The sequence below is a fragment of the Notolabrus celidotus genome, chromosome 23 (assembly GCF_009762535.1).
Source record: "Notolabrus celidotus isolate fNotCel1 chromosome 23, fNotCel1.pri, whole genome shotgun sequence".
Taxonomy (NCBI): Eukaryota; Metazoa; Chordata; class Actinopteri; order Labriformes; family Labridae; genus Notolabrus; species Notolabrus celidotus.
Genome location: NC_048294.1, coordinates 19930961 through 19950724, shown reverse-complemented (window position 1 = coordinate 19950724; position 19764 = coordinate 19930961). Strand labels below are relative to the sequence as shown.

Here is a 19764-nt window from a genome sequence, read left to right as displayed (position 1 = left end):
AATCACTCCAAAGAAACACAAACATCTTCACACTTCCTGTTTATAAATCACAAATTAAATCTGTAGGCTGGACTTCATTATTCATACTGATTTAATCTGCAACAACACAGTGAGAAACAATCTTCTTCAACCTTCGTTTTCATTCAAGTTAGGGCGGAAATGTAGAGAAATATTAAAATGTTCAAAACTGTTCGTCTCACAACATGAAGAAAAGTTAAAAATACACACAGAGGACTTTTTCACGGCTCGTGTATATACCACCAATCTTTAAAAACGTTTACGTCCTTCAACAGAATAAAGTTACAGCTGCAAACATTACAGAGTCATACAAGTAGAAGGATGAACTCCTTCCTTTTAACGTCTTAAAAATGTTTAAATAAAGCGGGTTACCCCTTTAAGAGTGAGGGCGTTAACTCTTTATTTAGTGTTCTTGTTAAAGGACTGAGTCTCATTTCTCTCATCATTCAGCTTCACAGACATTACCTTCTTCAGTTCTTACTTTCAGAATACAAACATCTTTCCCTTTTAAAAAACAGAAATTTAAATATTTATCAAAACCATCTTAAAGGTACAGTGGGTCATTTTTAAAGGTGCAGTGGGTCATTTTTAAAGGTGCAGTGGGTAGTTTTTAGCCTCCGCTAACTGTATTAAGAATCACAGGAGCTTCATGTCCTCGAAGGCCACTGTACTTCACTAACAGGAGGGGTGAGCAAGGGAGCGTAACAATCTGTTAGATATTCCTGTTTCTACACACTGTACCTTTAAGACTCACATGCCACAGATAAGTCAGAAAAAATGTTACTGGTTGCTGTCGTTATTCCTCCGGTCCACAGAGGTTTGGAAGAAATAATCTGAGGCGTGTCTGGGGGTCGAATTATTAACAAGGACCGTGTTGTTTAAATGTAATCTGATCAGATTAGAGCTATCAGATTAGATCAAATCTTCTAAGAATAAAACTGGACTGTGAAATCAGATCAGATTTATCAGGGTTTGTGTTGGTGAGAAATTAAGAGCAGGACGTGGATACCTTTGATCCAAAGACTCAAGATTACCCTAATCCTATCAGAGGGCTGGATTACAGGAATTAAGATTTTCAAAAAGTCCACTATAGAGTTGTGAAAATGAAGGAATTATTTCAGTAGCTGTTTCTTCCATAATGAGAAAGTTTGACTAATAGCAGTTTTGAGGATCTGTCAGTTTGCTTGAACTCTAGCGCCCCCTGTGGACCAAGTATGTAATCCCATTCAGAGCTATGTTAATCTGGGCTCACTTTAAAAGTAATCTGATCCGATTGAAGCAGTTTGGATCAAAACATGAAAACAGGGTGATTAAAAAAGTTCAAAGTGCCCCATGTACGGAGGCTTTGGTCCCGGTTGCAGCGGCCACCGGTTTGACTCCGGACCTCGACCCTTTGCCTTATGCCATCCTGCCACTCTCTGCTCTCCACAGATCCTGTTTCTCTCCTTTGCCCAAAGTTGCAACCTTAATTAAAATGAAATAGAGTGCCTGCGAAGAGTTCTCTGTTAGTGCGGACTTTGGTGCCCCCTGTGGACACAGAATGTCATATCCAGTCCCACTTAGAGCTCTGATAACCCCGATATGGTCACTTTCGAAAGTCTGGCAACAAATCTCCTTATTAAGGACAAATAAAGATCTATCTATCTATCTGTATCTGAATCTGGATGATCCAATCCAGTTTTACTCCTAAAACTTGTACAAATGTAAACTGGATTACTTTATTCTCGATTTAAAGAAGTCAACTTCCAAATCTGATCCAGATTAAACATTTGAACAAATGGCTCAGGCTAAACAGTGCACGGCTGACACATCTCGAGTATCCTCTATAGCAGGGATGTTTTTAACTGCAGGGACAAAGTTTAATCTGTAACCCTTCACAATAAGAGGAGGAATAAACGCAGCAACCAGGTAGTGTTTGGGCGTATAGACATAACCGTATAAATAACTATCATACTGAAAAAGAGTTTAAAAAAGCGAGAAGCGATATATCTCTGAATTCAAGCTGCCAAGTGAAAACTGACAATTTAAATCTACTGAGGAGGATCTTAACACCTTACACCCTCTTTTATTTGACATTATTTGGGTCTAAAATACTCGTTGGTACAAAAAAATTTAACATACTTTTCGATTTTTCAATTGTTTTTTTCCTTCATGAAGCACGTTTCATTGCAAATGTGTTTCAATCTACTTCATCGATTAAGCTGCCTTTAAAATGTTTCTTAAAAACACCAGAATGACCCTTTACTGTCATCCCTTCTTATTGAAGTAGTGACTCTTTATTCTGAGAAGTTTGAGTACTTTGTGGTCAGAGAGAAACGGTCTCATCTCTACCTCTTTTCAGGAAACTTACATAAAGTCAGCTGTTTGGTTGCTGAGCAGGATGGAGACGTATCGGCAGGTCCAGGTCAACAGGATTAATGCAGCTTAAAGAAAAGTCCTTCAGTCTCCTGTCATTGAACAAACATCCTAAACGTGTCATTGTAACCAAAAATCCAGATCCAGTGTAAGGTACGTAACTGTTTGAAGCCTTCGTGACTCTGCAGCGCCTCAGTCTGGTCAGAATGTGTTACAGCACATAAACAAGCACAGAGCCTTTAAACGAGCAGCCCTCCTCAGAGTGATGAACGGCGTTATGATGGACAGTTCTACACGATGAGTGAGTTCATGGAGCGTCTTCCACAGTGAAAAATACCGATCTAATATCAAAAAGATGTATCAAAACTCCTACTCTCTACACGTTTCTATCAAAACTGGAGCGTGGTGAAGGTCTGCATGGCGTGCGTGTTGAACCATCTCTCCATCGGTGATCTTTTTACACACAGTGTTATTATGTACACAGATTTCACATCTTATTAGTGCCTCAGAAACAAGGTGCTGGTTCAGTGACCAAAGTGGTTCAGGTGATCGTGAGGTCCTCGAACGCCCCGATGATGTGTTCAAGGTGGCACGTTCAAGACCCACAGCTAGAAGAGAAAACAAAAACATGATTAAAATGTGAAAAATGATTTTATAGAACAGCATCAGGATATGGTTCACATCTCAAATTTACAAATTTACAAAAAGCATCCTCTTTAGGGGTCTGTTGGTGTAATAAGAGTATATTACATTTTCAAACTTCATCCTTCTTAATAATAAATCTTTAAGTTGTAAAACATATAAAAACATTCATCACTCAATGAAAAAAACATTTTGAAAAGAGTGAAATTGAGTATAAAACATTAGAATAAAAGTAAATGTAAAACAATAAATAATAGATAAGATTTTTATGAAAACAAAATTAAACATTAAAAAATTAAAATGTGAGATAATTAGCTCAGATCTATTTTTTAAAAGTGTCTCCCATCCTAATCTGCGAATATTTCTTTTTTTTAATCACAGATGTTTTTAATCTTTAACAGCTGAATTTAATTTCTCTGAAGTTGGTTACCTGTTAGAGTTGAAATGCCTTTTCAGCGTTAGGTGAAGAAACTGAAAGAGAGGAGACAGGAAATTAAATTCATCAGTTATATTATTATATGCATTAAAACAGACGCAAAACAAAGACGCAGCATTCCTGTGAGGTTCAACATTTCAAAACAAAAGTTCACGACACGAAACAAAAGACGGACACGCTCTGGGTCAGGAGGGGGACAGACTTCAGCAGAAGGTCAGCGTCTAAACCACAGGCTGCAGAGAGGAAGATGAAGAAGAAGAAGAAGAATGGAGGTAACGAGTTCAGAAAGAGAGAAGAAGAAGAAAATGTGTTCAGTGGCGGGAAACAAGAGGAGGATTGTTTTCTAGGTCACATGACTCCACAGCTGATTAATGCAAAGCACGCAGACTCTACGGCTCAGTATGAACATGTAGGACGCTCTTTGACATGCAGACACACAAAGACTCAGATCCTATCTCGACAACTCAATCCTCAAGTTTCCTCAAGTTCAAACACTTGACACATTAAAAACATCTAAGTTTTCTTCTGCAGTTTTCCTCTGTGTTTAATTTCAGGTGTCCTGAAGTAAAGCTGTCCCATTTTAAATGCCACCTTCAGTTCAACGCTTCATATCTAAGACTGAAAATTACGTCTCCTGTAGCTTAATAGAGGCGTACTGGCATGGTGAAGATTTTGCAGATGAGGATGCACTGCCAGTTTCCGACACAGAGACGATATGCTTAGTTTTACCCGACGAGCCGTCAGTAAACCAAAGGACTCTCTTTCTCTCTCTCTGTTCGTGCACCTGTCCCGAGTAGACTCTGCACATTACACGCATTAAAAAACAGTAAGTAATCGTATCGTGAGCCCGGCATTGTGCGTCGTTCAATGAGTAAATGATCTGAGTTTATCTTCACTTTGAGGTTGAGCAGACGTCAGGATTTGGGCAACACCAAGGAAGTTAGAAATTAAGTTTTCAAGAATAATGTCGTAAATGTACAAGAATAAACGCGTAAGAGAATAAAAGTTGTAGATTTACTGGTCATAATTTTATTCTTTGATTGGCCTGTATTTTATTTTGAAAGGGAATATCAGACGAGCAGCGTGTTGGCTGCTTAGAACGAAGTACGTATAACATCTTGATTATCACATAAACTAACTTTTCAATTTTTTTAGCACATCAGCACCACGCTGAAGAATCAGGGCTGTGAGAAGATGCAAAAACTGATTCTGTTCCTAATAAGAGGGAACAGAAAGTCTGTGCACAAGATGATCTATGATCCTCATTTTACTGCACGCTGCTTACTTCCAACTCCTCTCACCCTGTCTGTTATTTTACATATAGATTAACTGAAGCCTGTACATGAATCCTCTCTCTAAATTTACGACTTTAATCTTCTTGATTTACGACTTTTTCTTGCAAACTTGTAAATTAATTCTCGTAACTGTACTCCTTTTTTCTCTGATGTTGTTATTCTCTGAATATTTACGACCTAATCCTCAAAATCTCTTCTTTTTTCTCCCTTAACACGAGGATTACTCTGCTGCCTGTCTGCAAACACAAACCACCTTTAGTTCAGGTGAGAACCTTTTAAACAGACACTACACAGCTCACTGCACTGAACCAGATTCATTCACTTACTTTAACTGTAGTCACCTATGGGAGTTTATGATCAACCTGCTGCATGAGAAGATTTTTTTAGATTTATGAAACCTACAATAACACGTCAAAAACAAAGTGATGCAGGCAACAGTGGAGACGTCATATTTAGAAAGTAAATGAGTGTTTTTGTTAAAGGAGTCTGGTTTGAAAAATCACAGACTGCTCCTTTAATATTTTCCTGCAGATTTGATTAGTTGTGAGTTTTTTTGCTGCAGCAGGAAGTCACCACTAATCTGCGACTATCATTAAACGTATCTGTCTTTAATTACAAGTTACTATAGGATAATATTTATACGCAACAGCTGCTACGATCACACCTCTGGACCTTAAACGCACCACGACACAAAGACCAAACATCCAGCCAATCACAGCCACGCTAGAGACAAAACACTGAGCACATGGATCCATCACACCCACCGGCTACAAACACACATACAGCATGTATGTGTGTGTGTGTCTCATGTGTAGTAAGCCGATGCTTTCTTGCTGGAGTGTGGAGGGAGTCGGCGCATGGAGAGAGGGGGGGGCACCCTGACGAAGCATGGAGGAGGAAGAATGAGGTGTGAGGTGAGTTTATGCATCATGACAGATCGGTAACCCTCCTCCCTTTAACCCCCCCGAGGATGAGACACATCAAACATCTTCAGGAGGAGGAAGATGTTTGATGGAAAGATGATATTTCTTTGATTTCTCTGCTGTCCCTCCCCTTCACATTTTAAAACAATACAAAGTAAAGTATCTAAAACATGACTAACAAAGAGCTGCTTTGTCTCCCACATGCAGTGAGATGAAACAGTTAAAGCAGATGGATCGTGTGCTTCAAAGGGAGAGACGTGAAGCTGCCTGAATGAGGACAGAAGAGTGAAGAAGCTCACCAGCTCGCCTGCACGGCCTCGATGTCGCTCACCAGATTCTGAGCCAAACAAATCCCAAAAATCTAAAACAGAGAATGCAAACTTTAGTTTTCACAGGGAGTGATGGTTTTCCTGAAGTGTCGTGACTCTCGTGTCAAACTGACCTGCAGCAGAGCAACCCCGATAAAGATCCCCGCCACCAGGGTCAGGTTGTCCTGCAGCCACTTCTCAAACTGAGGCACGCAGCCTTTCACGTTGATGTAGTCCTTCTGCTCCGAGTCCTGAGAGCAACACACAAGATCCTCCAGTTAACTCTACTTCTTTAACATTCTCAGTTTAGCAGAAAGGTGCGAACAACTTTTAAAAACTTTGAGGCGAGTTGAGATGGTTTGAACTTACCGGTTTAGCTCGAATGTCGTATCCACACTGCGTGTTAATGACGTCCTCCTGGAAACCAAAAGAACATTTTAATCATCCAAGTTTTTAAAAGCAGCAAGGTTTAAAGTGTGTCACAGAGAAGTTTTATGTTTGTGTATTTTGCATGAACTGATATTTCGGGGATGCTCCTGAGCGACTAATCTCCTGACGCTCTCATCCCTTTCATTGTTTACATGACGCAGACTCAGTGACTCGTACCGCTGGGTCTTTGGTGCAGCAGGAGAAGGGGACGCCACACTTTTCCCGGCTCGGATTCCCGTCGGTGCAGTTGAAGTAAATGTTCAGGTTCCAGTCGTCGGCTCCAAACGCTCCGCAGCACTCCCACTGAGACACAGAGGAGGGAGTGTTACAGGTCTGTGTGATTCAAGATTTCAGCTCCAGACATAAACACAATGAATTACATCACAGGAGGACTTGTCTGGCCCGATGACCTGATTGGCTCCGTTCATTAAGAATTACTGAAATCCACTCAGACCAGATTCGCGGTTTGTAGCGTAGAGCGTTCATGAAGCAGGTTCAGAGCTGCTGCTGCTGTTGGTCGACAGAGCTGATCTCTATCCTGAAGTAGTAAACTCACAAATCACATCGACCGTTATAAAAAACACTGATCCTAAAAATAAAGCCTGTGTTATTACGACTGGTACTGAAATATTTGTTAGCAGATGTTATACTTTAGGATGAGTCTGTCATATTAACATTGGCATCAGTGTGTATGATATGTGAAAATATGAAGCTTTGATGTTAGAAAAGTGAGCCTGAAAGACCTAAAACTTTCAAAGAAATGTTACAAGAAAGAAATGTTTTGAAACTTTTTGTTTGGCAAACAATAAAAAGTTAAAGAAGCGATCCACACTTTGTAAGCAAAATGTATCTGTATCTGTTCTGTGGTCATGAAAGCAGGAGGATCAAATATTAACATCAATCTTAAAGAGTTTACAATCTTTTTTGTCCCATGTGCCTCACCAGGGCTTCCGTAGATCCCCTGAAGAGTTACCAATAACCTTTTTTATTCCATTAATTCAGGATATCACACTACGATAACAATCACACACTGCTACACATTATTCTCTTAAATGTTAAGAGATAAATAAAATATAAATATAAATATTTCACAGAATTATCAGCTTTTTGTGGAGCTTTAAACTCATCTTACGATTCAGACAGTTGAAAGTGAAGTACGATTTAAAGCTCTGTAAAGGTTGGGGGAAAAATTCAGACATCCCTTTAAATTCTTTCAGTGTCTGCTGAACTACAAAACGGGAACGCTTTCTCTAAACTCTCAATAAAAACTGAAGTGAATTTTTGTGTCAGGAGTTTCAATGTTGCGCAAAAGCAATTTTTTAGAGTTCAGTAAGATGTTTATGCTTTAATGAAATTCCTGTCCAGTTGACCTTCAGGGTAATCATATATAAAAGACTCTAAGAGAGTGTGCCAAGATGCATGAAAGGCGTTATAAAGATATGGGTTATCAAATATTGATGCTTAAGTCTAAACTTCTGTTGCTTTTTCTTTGCATTATTCAGGAACTGAAAACACTTTGTCATCTGAACATGGCAGCATGTTCTGAGAATAAAAAACCTTAAGGAGAATATTTAATCTGGAAGTTGGAAATGTTGTGTGATGACTAAACTTACATATTCCTGTGTGAAATCGATGAGGTTCTGCAGGTCGATGTCGTCCCGGTACGCCCGGATGTTGTTGTTGATGAACAGGTTGAGCTGATCTTTAATCCAGTCCTTGAACACAAACGCCAGGATCCCCGTCGTTAGCTCCAGGAAGAAGATGATCCCCAGAAACACAGAGAACTACGGCGAGAAACAAAGACCAGAACACACGTAGATAAAACAACACTGACGAGTTTCCACGTTTTAATCTCTTAGTCTTTAAACGAACGGAACGTACAAACTTCAGCAGGAACGTGTTTTCCCGCAACGCTCCGATGCATCCTGCAAATCCAAGAATGAACATCACTCCCCCAACCACCATGAAGAGCCAGACCGGGTCCAGACCCCCCAGGTCTGTGATGGAGGAGATGTTGGACAGAACGCCCTGCAGGAGAGGGAGAAAGACAGAGAGAGAAAGAGAGAGAAAGCACTCAGTCTGAGTCAGCTGGATCACTTTCAGGACGCAACGTGTTTGCCAAAGGGGACGCGGTGTCCAGAACAGGACGGGGTTAGAACAAAGAGAGGCTGCTGGAGTTCTTAAAGGAAGTTATTCAGTCACATTTTGAGAGAACAAGTGTTTTTATTTCTTATTTCTATCACCCTGCGTATCTCTGTGGAGTCTGTATTTAGTAAAGAAACAGCATGGACAGCCCTCCACACTGAGCTGAATGAAATAAGTGCACAGAAATAAAGTTTAAAGATCAAATATTCTCACTCTGTGTTTTCTGTCTTTTATGGGGCATGCTGTTTCACCTTTGACCCCTGCTCCTACACAGAGGACAAAGAGAGCTGACGACAGCTGCACTTGTTGCTCTGCGGTGAGTTAAAACTCATTTCTCAAGGAGCTACTCATTGTTTGTTATCTGGTTGCATAATTCTATTAGTTAAACTGAGTTCATCTCAGCTTGTTTGTAAAAGAATTGGATTAATTATGCTGAAGATGTCTGCCAGTAAACAAAACAATGAGCTCAAAGAGGCAGCAGGGTTACATAGATTAGCTGTAGGATGCTAATTGTATCCATGGTTAATATAAACAGATTGGCGTTACAACTGTAATTTGGAAAACACTGTTTTTCAAAAGGATGAATACATGTTTAATGTTAAGCTTTGACAAAAAAAGCTCCATCAACCTTTTGATTTTTTTAAAACAACGCTGTGTTTCTATTTTTACTGTCAAAGCTCAGAATCCTCACCTTCTCACTCCAGGCCCAAAGTCCGATTCCCACCAGGGCCATGCCCAGCAGCTGAAAAACAACACAGTCACAAAAAATCAACAGACTTTACTAAAGTAAGAAATTTAATCAATCAGCATAATTTCAAATATGTTGGGTTGGTTTCTTCCATCAGGAGAAAAAGAGAACAGCTTCGTAAGGCTGTCATGCTATTACATTATATTTATTTGGGAGCAGGTTAACTAACGATACCATACCATACCATACAATGACATATAACATCGTGCTGCGGTGCGATTCAATATGATATGATATGAAACCATAGACTGTATAAATAATGGACGTAGAATCTGTGACGTTACCCATCTGTTCCTCAGCGCTGTTTTGAAGCCAATCGTTGGCGGGAGCCATATTGGAAATGCTGAACTCAACAAAAAGAGTGAGGTAAAGAGGCGGGGTTTGAGCCTTCTAACCGACAGCTTTGTGTTCCCTCCTGTCAATCAAATCAGTCATGTCCTTATTTGGGCAAAAACTCGTAATTGTAATATCTTCTGAACCGTCATGTTAGAAAAAAATTCACCCCCCGTACAGTGTGTGCCGATAGAGAAATCAGCGACATAGACCCAAGCCGTTTTTTGAACCAGGCTGTAAACATGTTTATTAGCGCTGCAAAGATCGTCTTTTTTAAATCGGTGTCTATGTGGTTTCCGGTGTTTCTGCAGCCAGCCTCAAGCGGATTCTCAATGAATGTAGTTTATAACACTTCTGCATGGGCTTCATATTGTGAGACCGGAGGTTGCCGCTTGTATGAACAGTTGTAATACAATGATACAATGTAATACATTGTAGTGCAGTACGGTCAATATGATACGATATGATGTGATGGGCTGCAATGAAATGCAGTACCATACAATCAATACGATGGGTTATGATATGATGTGATGCGTTGCATTTTAATGTGTTGCAATACGACACTGTACGATACAATACATTACAATATGATACAATGCATTACGATGTGAAGAGATGCAGTGCAATGTGATATGATACAATAGTTTCGATACGATACTATATGATATGATGCGTTGCGATGCGTTACATTACAATGCAGTGTGATGCGATACAATACGGTATGATGCGATACAAGACGTTACAGATAGATGTGATACATTACGATACCATGCAATGTAATAAAATGCTAAGTGACATGATGCTATGCTGTAGTACAATACAAAATTTTACTTTGCTATACAATGCAGTGTGGTATTGCGCCTTATTGCATCGCATCACAATACAATGTGATGCAATGCTGTATGATAGGAAACAATATAATGTGATGTTGTATGGTATAATAAGATATGACACGATGTAATATAGTGCGACACAGTACTTAAGTCATGGCCTACCATAACTATAATATGACAGTGATTGACCATAGAATGATGTATCATGATGTCTGATAAACTGAAGAATATAAAATGCCCTTAAATGTCGTCATCACTATGACTTTTGAATTATGTGTCATAATTGAATCACATGATTCAGGGGGATGATATATTGCTGTGCTGATTTTGTTGAATCTATAACTGAGATCATATTACAGTTTTTTATTCCAGCCTTATATAACATTCACATTTGCACATTCAGATATCTATTGATGATCTGAGCATTAACCCTTTAGTAGTTAGCAATAGCAGCACTTTAAACTCTAATTGCGCCCTAACACTGATCCTGTTGCACCTGACATATATGACATCATTATCTGAACACATCTGACGTCATGTCATGTTATACGTCAGTATAACCTGCAGTGTCAGGTGTGAATGTGTGCAGTCAGTGCACGGTGCATGTACAGTATGAATGATAAGCTGCAGCCTGGAGCTGCTCAGCTCTCATCAGTTCTCTTAAAAAAGCCGATTATCTCTGCGCGCGGTCAGCTGACCAGCAGCTGTTTCCTCCGGACATCCTGGGTATAAAATAATAAGAACATATAATCTCACAGAGGGCCCTGAACGCATCAACATCAGTCTAAACGAGTAAATAAAAGATATCGGAGCCGTGATAAGACGCAATAACTGAGGCCTTCCTGTGTGTTGATCGCTGGATGTGATAAAGACCGCTATGCGCCGGAGAGAGGCGCAGAAAGTAAAACCAGAAACCTTCTTACCCAGAACAAGATGTTGAATCCGAAAATGAAGTATTTGATGCAGCAGCTGACCTCCTGGCCTTTGAAATGATTCCCCGTCATGTTTGAGCATCATCTGCGCGGAGGAAGATAAAAACTCGGCCTGCTTCACAGGCTTTGTGTGCGGGACGGAGCAGGTTCAGCACCCCGGGGAAGCATCTCACTCCGTGAGCTTCAGACGTCCACAGACCCGCTACAGATCCGCACCAGGACCATGATCTGAGGAGTCTGGTTTCCCCCTATCACTGGTTCAGCTGAATGTTAATAATTCTGATAATAAAGAGGTGAACTGCTGGATAAAGATGATCCGCTGCTTCTCAGAGAAATGCGCCTGCAGAGGGCGGGGCCGCTGCTGAGGGAGGTCGTCACTGATTGGCTGTTCAATACATGACAGACAGACACTGCAGCCAATCGTATCAGAGACAGGGAGGAGCACTTCCTGTGTGTTCTCTGCTGTTCCAGTATCTACACAAGCCTGAGCAGTCGTGTTCCTCGACATTTGCAAAAGATTTAATCGAGTTTCATGTATAATTTCAACATAAATGTACAATGTATAAAGAAATGTACATAGTATATATAATTTTAAATGTCTAAAAGCTAAATTTTGACATAAAGTCCTCTCATATTAAGACAAAAGGATGACAATGCTGCTAACACCAAACAAAAAACTTAGTTACAGCTATTTTTTGGGTGCTTAAGTCCACTGATATCCTACAGAGCACCTCTGGTGACACTTCAGGAGAAAAAAAATTGTGGCCACAAGATATTTAAATCGTGGGAACTGATTATCGTTTCGTCGACACAAATTACTACATTGTGGCTTCGAATTAATGATCCTAAATAATCTCCATGCAAAGAAAGTTCATTGTTGCTTTAGTTGCTTTCAACAGCCCCGGATCTACCATATGGGCAATACGGGCACGTGCCCAGGGGCCCCAGAGCACGTTAGGGCCCTCCGCGATGGGAGTGGGGGGGAAGGTGCATTTCCATCCTATCAGATGGCGGAAAAAAAAGTGATGACTAATTAGCAAACTGCAATGCGCTTTATAGGTTGTAATAAATATGTTTCTCATGAAAAGTCTGTATTAAAAATGTTATTTATTTTATTTGACCCACGATCAGTTAAGATGTGTGAATGTGTGTTAGAGTAAAAGAGGGCGTTGCTGAAGCCTAACTGTGCTCAGCGACAGCCTAGCAAACCAATCATGTGTAATTAAAGTTTTTTTAAAAATGTATCAGAAAGAAGTGCAGGAAAACTCGGCAAGCGACAGAAAATGGACATCCAAAAGCCCAGCGGAGCGACGAAGAGAAAGAAACGAAAATAAAAAGACGAGAAAGACGCAGCAGTAATAAAAAATTTCCCCCTTATAAGAAGCTTTTTCAAAAAAGCTGAACAAAGTGAAGAGACGGAGGAAGAGCAGCTAGCTAACGATTCCCTGTGTGGTGTGTGTGTGCGTGAGAGTGCTGCCTGCACGTAAGGGGTACATGAGCCTCAGTGCCCAGGGGCCCCTGGGGATACTAATCAGGCCCTGGCTTTCAGAACACAAACTTTCTCAAATTCTGAAATCATTAGTTAATTGGAATGTTAATGATTACTCACATATATGGGGCATATATGTATTTCACCGGACTTATATAGTAAATGACTTTCTCACTCCGTTACTCATTTCCTACATGTGACTTGTGGATAAAATCACATCTATGTGCGTGTTAGAGCTGTTTACAGGAGCCAGCATCACTCTTCACTCTGCTGGATCACACGGCTACACGCGGTTATTGTATGTGGAAATGAACTATCTATATGTGATCGATGGCAGTGGTGGCGATGTCTGAGAATAGGATAAATTTAGCTTTCTAGTTATGTGAGTGTGTGTGCATAATTACAGGATATCATTAACAAGTCACGGACTTAAATGGTAAGCACACAAAAAAATAGCAGAACATATATCACTGTTCTACATATCCTATGAACACAGGTAGTCCACAACTAAGTATACACATTTTGAAAGCAACTAAAACAAAAACTCACTGTGTCTGCAGGGAAATTATTTATAATTGCTGTGACTTCGTGCCCACAAATTCATAACTTATGGCCACAAAATTACATTGTGGCAACAAAGTACTTTTTATTACCACAAAATATGATTTCGTTCCCCCGATTTAATATCTTGTGGCAAATAGTTATTGGTAATTTCTTAATATAACCAGAGAAGCTCTGTACTATTAAATTAACCAACATGTATTTAGATTTTAATAGAACAGACAGTTTATAGCAAATAATATCCATGTTATATATTTTGTTTAATTTTGCTGAGTATTAAGATATCATAACATCTAGATTTGCCTGAGCCAGGAGGTAAACATATTTGTCCAACTATGGTTAAATGACAATGAAGAAACGTACCATCTGAAACATAATGACTTTTTTTGTCTATGCTGCGTTAATGGCAAAGAAGTATTGTGGCCAACAGAGGCAAAGGATCTGCAACGGCCCAAACAACCTTCACAAGGAGGAATGTGCTTCAAAACTTCAGAAACTCGTGCAAAAGTCCAAGACCAATGCAACTGCAAACAAATAAACAGCAAAGGGTGAGACACAAAAGCTGAAACAACTGCAAAAGATAAATGCTGCAAAAATGACTTCACATCATTTTTGCACTGATGTGCAAAGTTATAAAACACAAGTTGGTGTGCACTTGCACAAGGGGAGCATTTGTTTTTCTCTGTGGTCAGGAAGTTCGCAGGCTACGTGTGATTGATAGAGCTTGACTGACTTTCAAACATGTTCTACATACATTTCCTGACATCTGCGTATCCTCTGCTGTTAGAGCTCAGAGGTGAATTAACAAGCTGATTTAAGATGTGAATGAGCACATTTCAGATTCAGATTTCATTCCTACAAGCAGATGTTTATTTTATGAAACTGGTGTGCTCCCATTATGGGTTCAGCCAACTATACCACTAGTGTTGCAGCTTATTCAAATACAGTCAAACACTGTCAGGACAGTCATGTAAACTGAGTTAGAATAAAAATGTGTTGTATGCAGATGATGTTGGACTAAGTATTGTTAGAAAGTCTTAAGTTTGTAGACTCTGTAAGGATAAATTGTAGTCAAAGGATGTTTGTTTGAGCAGAAGACAATATATTCTCCTTTAGATTGAGGATCTAGTGGTGGCCAATGAGATCTGCATGAAATATGTAAAGACTTGACAGGAAGGGAAAGTCGGTGTAACTACATGAAACAACGCCTAAGAACCGCTGGTAGGGTGCAGCAATACCACAGGTACAGGGTGTGATGCAAATAAGAGTGCAAGGGGAAAAAAAGTCTTGATTTGGTACATTTTTTCCATACAGGCAGGGAAACAAACATGTTTTCTTTTCCTTTATCATCATTGACAGTTCAGGCTCGTAGACTTGCTCAGATTTTTTTTATAACATTTAAATGAAATGTTAAAAATATTTATGAAATAGAACAAAAACTAGACCAAAGCAGAGTCCAAAATTAACTCCCAACAGGTGCCAAAAGCGAGCAGATTTTCCAAAATACTCATGTCATTAATAGTAACTTTTGACCAAGTGTGGTGTAGCTGCAGCCTCTCCCTCTTGCTCCACTGCTGTCTGCATGTCGGAGCTTCACGGGGACAGGCTGACACACGAATGCCACTCGCCACTGTTTACTACTGTACACTGGACACCAGCTACCAGCTCTGCCCCTCCTCACTGTGACAGACACACAGGCAACCACTGTTAGAGCTCACAGCAGACAACTGATCACAGGTAGCAAGAATATAAACTCAGGAAGTTTGCCCCAGGATTTGTTGAGAAAATCACTGAAACCGATGTTTCTGTAGCCTACATTGACTGGCTACGCATGCTGTATGAGTGGGCGCTGTATACTCAGTAACCTTTTCCCCCTGTGTGTGCTGGTGCTCTCCCATCTGAGTGGGGACTTTTTAGTTGAGTTAAGTTTAATCAACCATTTCTCACATCTGCAAGGAACTGAAAGTGCAGTATGGAACTGTTCAGCTGTTACAAAGGTGTGAATGGGTAACAAGACCTGCTGTGAGTAAAAGTTTGAAGAGGAGTGTGGACAGAATAGGCAAAGAAATAAAACTATTCACATCACTTGAAGTAATTACGTTAAGAAAATGTTTGTTAATCAACCCCTTATGTAATGTTCATTTAGAAGAAGACTTGACTGTAGGAGGGAAGAATTGAGTCACAGTAAGGATGGGAAAAGATGCAAGTTTCAGAATGAAGTTGCAAGAGATTTCAAGAGCATCAAAGTAGATCAGAAGTTAAAGAGATGGCTGTTCTTAGTGTATGTATTTGAACCTTAAAAGGAAATGTTGAGCTTAAGGCTGTTTGTGAAAGGCTATGGTATCTGTAGGCGGTTGCATGTTCTGCATGAGCGACCAATACAAAGGTCTGATGAGCTCTCTTACATCCTTCTTCAGAAACAGGATGCTTACAGAGCTACACCACACCATGACACCTTCCAGAGAGCTAATGAACAAAATGAGATTGTTCATCAGTTTTTTCCTAAGCTGACAGATGGACCAAAGATCTACCAACATGAACGAAGGTAAACATCGTATTCTGAATACCTCTTTCTGACAGGAAGATGTCTGATTGTTTTTATTTAACGGGTATGGAACAGCTTTTTGCTCTGCTTTTGTAAAAAATGTTAAATCAAGTCTCATCAGCATATAAAATATGCCTTATGGGAATTCTACTTAAAATTTGATGTACTTAATTTGTTGAGGATTCATAAATCGTAAGAAAAGCAGGATTAAACGAACATTTGGTCAGAGTCAGGCATGTAAGTTTGTTATTTTTGTTAAGATTTTGAATTCTGCTAAATGTTACGAGTGTTTTTATTTCATTAACTATTTGTGATCCAACACGTCTATGATCACGATCACATGGTCTCGAGAATGTGACGGAATCGCAGAAGTTGTCGGCAGCATTGGTGTTGATCATAGCAGTGTAATAAATGGACATAGTATCCGTGATGTCACTCATCTGTTTCTGAAGCGCTGTTTTGAGGCCAATGGTCGGCGGGAGTCATATTGCTGCTGTTGAGAGAGTATAACGTAAAGAGGCAGGCTTGAGCCTCCTCGCCAACAGCTACAGTGTTTCCGCCTGTCCATCAAGTTAGCTGTGCCTCTCATTGGAAGACTTGTAATCTTAATATCTTTGAAATTGCCTTTAGAACAAAAATTCACCCCCTAAACAGTGTGCCGATCGTGAAATTAGCTATCCAGACTACACTCACCTTTTGTACCAGGCTGTAAACATGTTTATTTTCTGCTGTAAAGATCGTCTTTTTTTAATTGGTGCGGATTTTGTTGGCGGTACTTCCGGATCCAGCCTCAAGCAGATCATCAATGAATTGCAGTTTTAGCACTTCCGCATTGGACTCTTAGTTAGAGGTCGCAGCTTAGCGTAGATGAAGAGGCAGGAAATGATGGACGCCACTATTCCGGTACAGTTAAATATTTTGGGCTGAGATGAAGACAAGTGTAAATTTTTTCATGGAGTGTGTGTGTGTGTGTGTCGTTTTGGAAGTTTGTATCTGACTGACATTAAACCCGAGTCATTAGCATTGCTAGCTCGTAAGGAGGTCATGAACAGTTCAATGTCATACGATTTATTTAATTTTGAGGTATATTTCTGCAGTTTTACTTAAAGTCTGTGTGAAATTCTGGAGTAGTTTTTGCTGTAATCGTCCGGCTACAGCTTGTATTTGGATGTTGACTGACCCGAAATCTCAATCAAATTTGTTAGCAAAACAATTAGCATTAGCTTTGCTAGCATGAAAAGGACATCCTAACAATTTGTCTTAATGTGGCACAGCGTGGTTTTTAAATATGATTGATTTCATTTTCATGATGTGCTTTTGCTATTATTAGCTTTCCATCGAGTGTGTGGACAACGCAGAAGGAGTTTCTGCTGTAATCGTGTATGAAGATCAAACGTTCCCCATTTGTCCTCCGGAGGTAAGATTTAACCAGCTGGTAGAAAGCAAACCATAGTGTGAAATGTATCGCCTGCAAGATAACTATCGTGTCTCGTCTTTTCATACTTTTCAGCATGATGTGGAGAGAGCTGCCCCTGAGAATGAGCAAAAGTAGGTGGAAGCTCAATCTCAAAGTATTTCATGATATTTAACTCCGTTTGACACAAAGTGCAGATTATATGTGGAGTTTTTTTACGGTGAAATGTGTTATTGACAGTGGTGGACAAAGTACACAGCTTCATTACTTAAGTCAAAGATACTTCATGTAAAATATTACTCCAATACAAGTGAAAGTTGCTCTGTCAAATTATTACTTGAGTTAAAGTACTGAAGTACTTGCTTTTAAAAATCCTTAAGTATTTAAAGTACTTCTTAAAAAATCTCAAAACGTATTTTCACAATACATAAGTTCAGTCAAGGATACATAGAAGTACACTGGGTTACATTATGTTTATCTAGAAACCATTACTTGAAATCTCTGAAAACTATACCATGGAAAAAAAAACAGCAACTAACCTACTCCACAGACAACTTAGTTTGAAATGTTCATCTGGAATGAAACAAACATTACGTAGCTCAACACGCTTTCTCAGGTTGGAAAGTGAATTTTGTATGTTTGGGCAGAGTGGGAAACAAGGAGAACATTTCAAACGATACGTATCATTCTTCATTTCAAAAACCTCTAACACGGACTGAAGATATAGTCCTGGGTGCTCAGGTGGAGAATTATAGCCATCATTACCACCTCTAAATGAACTGTCTGATCTGAGTAATGCTCTGTGTTTGCTCCACGTTCAACCGTGGAGACCAACGATATACAGGTACGACTAAACCACTGAGACAAACAGAACTACACAAACACATTTTACTGTCTTAGGGATCAGATTTCAGAAAAGATAAGGAAATTCGTGAGCTGACTTCAAAGCTAAAGTAGTGAGTAACTAGAGCACTGATAGAAATGTAGTGGAGTATAAAGTACAATAAATGTCTTCTGAATGTAGTGGAGTAAAAGTAATAAGTATCCCGAAAAAAAATACTCAAGTAAAGAACAGATACTCAAAAATGTACTGAAGTACAGTACTGAAGTAAATTTACTTTGTAAGTGTCCACCACTGGTTATTGAAGTGTGGCAGAGGGAACCAGGAAGACACTGCGGTGGCTTACCTATGACAAAATAGGTTACTTTTAAAAAAAAGAGCTTTATTAACAGCCCTCATTGAAAGAAACGTCTATTTGAAGTTAAAACAGGATAGAATTAATTAACCTTTCTTTTTAACCTTTTCATCCGATCAGCTCTCCGTCCTCCAGCGATGACGATGAAGGCATTGTGGTGAACTGAGTCCTCTAGGACTACAGCATTTCATGTAATCCATTCTTATTTATTATCCATAATCAAATATTATTGTTACAGCTTTCTGTTTACTTTAATACCTGTAAGTATAAATCAGTCATTCCAGTTTTCTCTGTTTTTCTTCACAGTCCTGATGCGGAGGAAGAAGAGGTCAAAACTAATCTCCTCAGAAGAGCTTTCCCATGTGTGCCAGATTTAACGCATTACAGCAAACACTACTAAATTTCCAGAGTGTTTTTTTAACATTGATAAGCTCTCTCCCTGCAAATTTTAATCTGAGAAAAATTACTTGTACTGTTGCATTAATTTCACAGGAGGTCATTTTTAAAACAGACACATTTCTCTGGTTCAAACTCAATAAAGGAGACAACACAAAGGCTAAGCTCACACAAGACAGCCCATTGATAATCACATCACTAAGCACAAACTACTAAAACATCTGTGTCACTAATATTAAGTGGTTTTATAAAAATGTATGGGGTTTTATTTTGTGTAATTTCATCAGAGTTAATTCATGTATTTTTAAGTCCAATAATGTTGGAACTAAAATAAAATAATAATGCTCGATGAATCATGCTGTGTAGCTGTGTTCAATTATGTTTGTTTATTTATTTGGTACAGATTTAAAGGAGCCTAAAGACTGGTTTATACTTCTGTGTTGATCCTACGCAGCAGTGGCTGATGCGGATGTGAGCTCTACAAACTTGTGTCCATGTCGCCTGAGGGCAGTGTGGTCTCTCTGTTAGTCAGGTTGCCTGTTTCCGGCCCCGCTACATTTTCTGTTCACTTTTTCACAGGGATTCTGAATTATGTTCATTTACAGCTGATACATGTTGCTGTTTATTGTACAGACACCATAACAGGGAAGAATAGAAAGGAGATGTCAGAGGAGATTAAATGTTCGGCCGATGTAAAGCGATCCCAGAAGTGCTGTAAATGCAGGAAATATAAGACGTTGGGCGGACTAATCACAGGGCTTGCAGT

General features: G+C 39.5%; 1 protein-coding gene and 1 long non-coding RNA gene across 4 annotated transcripts; one reads left to right on the top strand and one right to left on the bottom strand.

Annotated features, from left to right (window-relative positions):
* Positions 1-73: 73 nt before the first annotated feature.
* Positions 74-11778, bottom strand: tspan5a (tetraspanin 5a). Of its 2 annotated transcripts, XM_034677097.1 has the most exons (11): positions 11389-11778; positions 9243-9293; positions 8288-8434; positions 8020-8190; positions 6584-6709; positions 6347-6394; positions 6112-6228; positions 5969-6030; positions 5511-5624; positions 3446-3486; positions 74-2981 (listed from the first exon to the last, which is right to left on the bottom strand). In XM_034677097.1, exons 1-9 carry the CDS (start codon positions 11467-11469, stop codon positions 5552-5554), a joined length of 876 nt encoding a protein of 291 aa, XP_034532988.1. In that variant the 5' UTR covers positions 11470-11778; the 3' UTR covers positions 74-2981; positions 3446-3486; positions 5511-5551. The 2 variants fall into 2 exon arrangements, with proteins under 2 accessions (XP_034532988.1, XP_034532989.1); XM_034677098.1 differs by lacking the exon at positions 5511-5624.
* Positions 11779-13977: 2199 nt separating this feature from the next.
* On the top strand, positions 13978-19334 carry LOC117807461. 2 transcript variants are annotated; one of them, XR_004629973.1, is made up of 6 exons: positions 13978-13995; positions 15865-15992; positions 17323-17409; positions 17503-17540; positions 18723-18793; positions 18909-19334. It is a non-coding gene; the product is annotated as an uncharacterized LOC117807461 (long non-coding RNA). The 2 variants fall into 2 exon arrangements; XR_004629974.1 differs by lacking the exons at positions 13978-13995; positions 15865-15992 and adding an exon at positions 16676-16895 and having other exon boundaries at positions 18909-19333.
* Positions 19335-19764: the final 430 nt, after the last annotated feature.